General features: G+C 40.1%; 1 protein-coding gene across 6 annotated transcripts in view; it reads right to left on the minus strand.

The window, feature by feature from the left end:
• Positions 1-7,211, minus strand: part of LOC117183102 (membralin) — a 429,991-nt gene that overhangs the window by 377,380 nt on the left and 45,400 nt on the right. For 5 of the 6 annotated variants that reach the window (XR_004468345.1, XM_033376271.1, XM_033376272.1 and 2 more), the window contains exon 2: positions 674-1,017. The exons of the other annotated variant lie outside the window; for it this stretch is intronic. Coding sequence is in view for 4 of the 5 variants with exons in the window: in XM_033376271.1 (XP_033232162.1) it covers positions 674-940 (267 nt within the window). In the remaining variant the exon portion in view is untranslated. The remainder of the gene's footprint in view (positions 1-673; positions 1,018-7,211) is intronic. 6 annotated transcript variants of the gene reach the window in all.

Consider the following 7,211-nt stretch of genomic DNA (forward strand, 5'->3'; position numbering starts at 1 on the left):
TCAGAAAATTTCAAACTACATCAACTTTACTTAACAATTTTAATAGTATCCAAGAGTTTTACACCATGATATAGTAATGGAATAACGAAATATAACAGTATACATTTTAGGGGTAGCTCACCCCCTCAAGGGATTTTTTTTTAAATGCCGGAATAGGTCAACTTTATTTTTGATTATTGTGCATAAAAGAATTAATTTAGTCAAGATTCAACAGATTTTGGAATGTGTAAAGTGAAAAAAATGGCCATCAAATATAGTTTTTCATTAATAAAAAACGGGGGTTGCGAGTCTGATGACTAAAAATAATGCATAAATATGTGCTTTTCAATAACAAGTGTTACCCACTTTGTTTCAGTAAAAAATTACGAATTGTATTCGAGAAATTTAAAAAAATGTGTTTTTAGGGGTGAACTTCAAGGGTGGTTTTCACCCCTTAAATGGGCTTATGGGCACGTATAAAAAAATACGTGTCGATTATTTTTTGATGTTCTACAACATATCACAATTTCAAGAAAATCGGTGAGGTACACCTCGGGTACCTTCCTTGTAAGTAGAGATAGGGTAGAGGTAACAAAGCTTTATGATTTTACTGCCTTTTTTGATGTATCAAAAGAAATGACTTCGTTTACGAAATTATGAGAAAAATAGAACAAAGATGTTTGACGGTACTAACCTTCATTAAAATCAGAAATTCAATGAACCGTCTAACAGGCCTTGGAAATGTTCTAGCATATGCTAAGGAAGCTTTAATAAACAGTGCATGAAATAGTCTGTCGCGCATACGAAAAAGAGGATTTGAATTGTTATTATTCCTGCCGATGTTCATGTTATTATTGTTGACAGATGGACCAATCGAACCCGTGAAATTATGATTGTTATCTTCTGATGCACCATTCTGATTATTTGGCAAGTGTACAGCGGCAACGTCAATTTGTGACATTTTAAAATATCCACTAAAAACTTTTTTTTTTTAATCCAGTACTTGAGATCCTCTCTTGTCTCATGGCTTAACATGCCCTGAAAGAAAACAAACAGCAAAATATTATAAGATTATCCCATTCGCTGTGTACAATTGTACATGACTCGAGTATCACGATTCGCGATAGTGAATAGTCACCAATTATAAAACCGTCAAAATATTTGCTCAACAACTCCAAGATATCCAATCTAAGTCTTACTTGGCAGAAGTGTTGTGTTATCGGACAGTAATTTATAGGGAAAAATCTTGACATTTAGATACCTTGTCCCCAAGGGGAGGGGGGAGGGAATTTCGGGATCTTCGTGAATATCCTGTTTCGGAGATGTTTAGCCCATTTAAGGCCTGGCTATACTTAAGTCTGACGATTGCTACTATACCGACATTATTTCGGAACAACTTCCATACAAACGAATTGGGATATCGCGTTTTACAAGTAAGATATTAAATAAAAGGCACTAAAAAAGTTTGTATACTGATTAATTTTTAGCATTACAATTTGTTTTAATTTTTGATTTTTTTTATATTTTCAAAAATTTAACAGTCTAACAGGAATAGGAGCGAGATGAAAGATGATCGAAAGAGCTGCTTCACTCTCTATTCGCTTATGTGTATATTGAGTGACACGTAAGTAAGAGAGCGGTCTAGTCATGCGTCTCTACATAAGAGAATTCGGGTAGAGAGCAGGCACTGACAAAGAAGGGTATCGAAATGTCAGTCAGCGATTTGAATTATACTTCGCTATGTTATGAAGGAGAAAAAACAAGAGACACGTATATGTTATTTTAGAGTAAAAAACATTTTAAAGAAGTATAAAGTACCCCTAAAACTCACCATTAAAAACAGTTTTTGCAAGCTATCTCTATTTCTATGCAAATTTTTTTTCAACTAATTTGAAATTGTTTATTATTAAAGGCCGATATTATGCGTACTATTTCAACTCACAGGGGTTGCACTCCTCATTTTTAATAAGAATAAAAATTATTTTTTCCCATTTTTGTTGTGCAATATTGTAAAAATATTTAAATAATTAAAAAAAAAAATTTCATTATAAAGAAAACCAAATTTTAAACTTTATGTGTTTTAGGCTTTTTTAAAAAAGTACATTTCCGGAGGGTAAACTACAACTTATTAGTACTTTTCACTTTTCTTTGAAAAACGATTTGTACACAGGCCTAAAGTAATTGTATTTAACGAATCACAATTTATGGATACTAAATACGATTGAGATTTTATAACTTTAATTCAATTATATAACTTGCCTTTCAACCTTGTGCATGATGTCAATAGATTGTTATACTGCGAAAAATAGCAGCCAACATCTGTGTATATTATACATACAATGTCAAAACGGTGATATTACATAATTAAAATATTCAATAATATGCAAAAACAAAGAAATACTTTGTAAACTTCTCTTTGCAATTACATTCATTGAAAATAAATGTGAGCATACTGAAATGAAATAATTAAAACCCTGGTTACTATTACAATTTTATATTGAAAAGTTATAAACCTCCCCACTCCCTCCTAGCACCCCGGCAGATATTTCGTATCTACGGTGTATCCCAGGGCTCTTCAGCGAGGGAAAATTCAGCCGCAAATACTAATTTGCCAAATGTCTCGTTTCCACCACCACGAACCTTTACTCAGCTGTAAGAGTAATACGGAATTTTTCCGTGCTGAGTGTGGCAGCGTAGTGGTAGGAACGAGACATCTGGCAAATGAGTATTAGGGACAAATTTCTCCTCGCTGAAGACCCTTTGTGTAGCTTAACATGGCGTGACGTCACAGAGGAGACGCCTCTACCACCACTACCGCTCTTCAAGAGAAATTGAAGTGGAAGCGGCGCATGACGGAACATGTATTCCCAAAGGAAATTTCCCCAAGTTGGGCATGTACACTAGCCGTCCAACAAGACGACCTCAGGCAAGACGACCCGCTCAACGTATCGACGGGCGAACGCTCAACGAAACGACGGCGGTACCTCTATCCCCTCCACTTTCTTCTCTGCAATGCACACGACCTAATGTTTCACTTAACACATAAGTTCGCTCTACACCGCACACGCTCTCAGCGCAGAATAGTGGGGAGCCATCACGCCGTCGTCTTGCCGGACGGTGAAAGTCCCTCGTTCGTCGTCTTATTGGACGGCTAGTGTTATAATAAATAAGTAAGAATATAACAACAATATGATCGACCTTCTAACTTACAATACATGTAAAAAAAACTTTAAAAAGACCCGACAAGAATAATAGTCAGCAAAAAAAAACCCTTCTTAAAGGCTTTAATCTTGACAGCAAAACAGTATGTAAATAATTACCTACTAATTCCATCTTTCCAAGTCTTTATGAATGCCAAAAATCCACAAAAACAATATTCCACTCAGACCGATCGTCAGCGCAAAAAAAAACTCACCAAAATACAACCTAGCTCGCTTCCTCACCAAAGAACTGAGTCGTTTCACAGAACACTCTATCACTCACCTAAAACTCTTTTGACTTCATCAAAAAGATACAGCAGGTTCACATTGAACCACAAGATACCCTTGTGAGTTTCCTCGAGGGGTCTCTTTTCACGAAAGTACCAATCTCTGATACAATTAATATTATTAAATCCTTTGCAAACTTCCCTTCCGATCTTACACCCTTGATAGAAAACTATCTCATAAATACTTACTTACTATACTAATAACACTTATCAATGTAAAAATTAAATTAAAAATTGACAACCGCAGGATTTCGCCGAGAGCGGGTGCTAATCTGGACAATTGCACCCGCTCCCAGCGTAATCGCAGTAAAATTTCAGCCACAACCACGTCTCACGACCGTGAGATAGGTGGTAACAGTCTGTAACGGAATAAATACGTCGATCCAGCAAAAGCCTCGTGCACCCTGAGAACACGGAGCGACCCAAGGACTACCGCCTTCTGCATTTTTCACGCAAGTGTTTTAGCATATTGTTGACACGTAGGGATGCTTTTTAGTCCATTAGAGAGTGAAAGCTCGGCACCTCCAAGAGCGCCGATGATGAGGACGATTAGTTTAACAGAATATTTCGGGTAAAATCGTTGCAACTGCCTTATAAGGTCTCGATACCTCTCTTTCTTTTCATTCACCTTGGCTATGATGTTTTTGTCAGCTTGTGCCGAAAATTCGATAACGAACATGGTTCGCTTCTCGAAATCAAGAAGAACCATGTCAGGCCTCGAGTGAGCAGCAGAAAAAATTTTCGAGAATATAAAGTTCCAGTATACGTGGCACTTCCCATTCTCGACAATTGACTCGATTTCCCTAGGAGTATTTAGAGCAGCGATATTAATGTTAATGCCGTCAGAGTGACAGAGACGGTAATAAAGCACTCTTAGTACCGTATTGTGCCTTTTAATGTAGGTCGTTCCCGCGTGAGTTGGACAACTAAATAGTATGTGAGCTAAATGCTCGGGGTGTGCATGGCACGCCCTGCAGCTATCATCAGCAATGTCTTGGCTCAAAATGTGGCGACGGTATGTTAAGGTGGAAATGACACCGTCTTGGCATGCAAAAATGAAACGATCCATACCAGACTTCAATCCGGGCGATTTAAGGAAAGTAAACGTTAGCTCACATGACATTGACTGATCCTCCACATTTCTGTGGAAGATACCGTGCATCCTCTTATTGAGGAGCTGTGCACGAAAGTTTTTATCTGGTGCTTTCTTAATCCGGGCTTTCAGGAGTGAGTACTCAAGATAGATAAGATTTGATGCATTTTGCTCACCCCTAATACTGAAGTTAAGTCCGAGTATTTCAGCAGCCTCCTCCGCTGCTTTGTACAGAAACGCTCCTTTGCCCACTTTTTCGTGATTCCTGCCCATTATAAGAAGAGGGACTCTTCCATTTGCAACTCTATGTGCTTTACCCAGAATAATCCTGTTGTGAAGACATTCAAGACTCAATATTCCGCGACCACCTTGACGGCGTGAGATGTACAGTCGCGGAACGAAAGACTTAAGATGCATGCTTTTGTTCATGTGCATAACCTTTCTTGTCCCGATATCAAGGGATCTTAGCTCGTTCTTCGTCCTTGGAACTACTTCAAATGAATAGAGTACTACCGGGACGGCAAGCAAGTTCGTGGCAGATACTTTGCTCCTCGCTGACAGTTCGGAAGACCAAATCTGCCGGATGAGTCGTTTGTATCTGCTTCGGATAGTATCCTTTATAGATGTCAGGTCCTAAATACGGCTCTGTGGCACGCCCAGGTATGTATAAGTCTCTCCAGCGCAAACGTGTCGTATAGCGCTTCTATCAACGAGTTCAGGATCTTCAGGGATGCCATTAAGTTTTCTTCGCTTCAAATAAACCTTGGCGCATTTGTCTAACCCAAATTCCATTCCAATTCCCTTAGTATATCATTCGAAAATCCCTAGATCTAGATGTAGCTGCTCTTTGTTTTTAGCATAGATCTTAAGATCGTCCATGTAAAATATATGAGTGACCTTGTACTTTCGATGTGCAGGTTTGCCGCACAAGTACTCGCCGGAATAACGAAGTGCTAGAGATAGTGGCAATAATGTAAGGCATAAGAGGAGTGGACTCATGGTGTCGCCCTGAAAGACACCTCTCTGAAAGGTGACCTTGTTAGCTGTCACACAAATTTTTTCCAGATGAGATAGTAAATCTGGTTTTCCAAAGCGGCATCAATCTCTCTATGCACCTAACTATTTGCGGATAACCCTTTAAAATTTCCAAAAGACAGATGATTTGTCTATGGGAGGTCGAATCGAAAGCTTTCCGATAATCAATCCAGGCCATCGATAGGTCAGGCGGGTAGAATGCTGCATCTTTTCAGACACATCCTTCGATGAGCAGGTTCTCCCGGCATCCCGCTACGACTTTCTTTGAGCATCGTTGTTCATACATTTCTTGCCACACAGGTTCAATTGCCCGAAACAATCCTATCATTTAGGATAGCTGTGAATATCTTATAAAGTGTGTTCAGGCAAGTGATTGGCCTGTAATTCTTCGGGTCAGCTAAGTTGTCTATTTTCGGTAGGAGTATTGTGCGCCCTTCCACCAACCACTCCGGAATCGGCTCTTCCGACCTTCAATATGAGGTGAAAATACAGGCCAAATGCTGATGGGTTGAAGAAAACTTCTTCCACCAGAAAGTTTTGATACAATCTGGTCCCGGTGCGGAATAGTTCTTCATCCTTCTTAATACTTTTTTCACCTCCTCGATAGTGATGGGTGGTTATTCTTTATCAGGTATTATAAGGGCATCACATAGCTCCTTGAAGCTATTTATATTTTCTGAGTCTTCGTCCAGTCTATGCTGAACTTCGTAGACTTCTCTTCAAAATACTTCGACCTCCTCTGGTTTAGGTGGGTGTTCGACAGTAACTGGAGGGTCTTGGAAGAGTCGAGATGGGTCAGAGAGAAACTGTTGATTTTCTCTGACCCACCTCTTCCTCCGCTCTAGACTTCTCTTAGCGTCAGATAGTATCCGTATTCTCTCAACAATATGCTGCCTGATGGTCAGCAGCTTTGACTTGTTCAGTGTGTGATACTGCGTCCGGAGTTCGCGCGCAAACTTTCGAACCTTGGCGGTAGAATTCCTGCCAGATGTGATGTAGTCAATTACACACTGAATGCGGGACGCGTACTGTCTTGCCCAGCCTATCTTTATGGCAAGTTGTGTGCATTCGTCTTTTGGTCTGATAATCAACCGTTGGTTTTGTTTTATGGTTCGCATCGGCCAAAGCTCTCGCTGCATTATACAAACAGTAATTGATAGCCCAGATGTCGGATTCTCCGGAAAAATGTCCACGAAGCTCGTCATCCATTTCAGCCAGATATTTAGGCTTGAGAGAAACCTTGGTGTTGATGTTTCTCCGGGTCATAAAGCATTGCTCATTCTCTATTGGATGCCTGCCCGTGGTTGGTCTTAGTGTCGCCTCTCTTTCTCTGTTGCCGGCTTCTTCTAGCTGTGGTAGAGTAGGCGCTCCGCTTACATAACCCCTTTTTCGGAGTAGTTCAGCATGGTTTCGCAGACGTTGCTGCGAAAAGTGCGATAGCTCCGGGTGTTTCTTGCATCACAGAGCATGCAGCCATGCCATTTAACCCCGTTCAGGGGCCACACTCACATCGTAGCACTCTAGTAAGTCGTGATTCAGTCGCTCCGTCCACCCAAAGCATTAAATCCATTTTCATTGGCTCCCCCAGCTCTAGATTGGTCGGCATTGTTGGCCGAC

This window comes from Belonocnema kinseyi, chromosome 2 (genome assembly GCF_010883055.1).
Source record: "Belonocnema kinseyi isolate 2016_QV_RU_SX_M_011 chromosome 2, B_treatae_v1, whole genome shotgun sequence".
Taxonomy (NCBI): Eukaryota; Metazoa; Arthropoda; class Insecta; order Hymenoptera; family Cynipidae; genus Belonocnema; species Belonocnema kinseyi.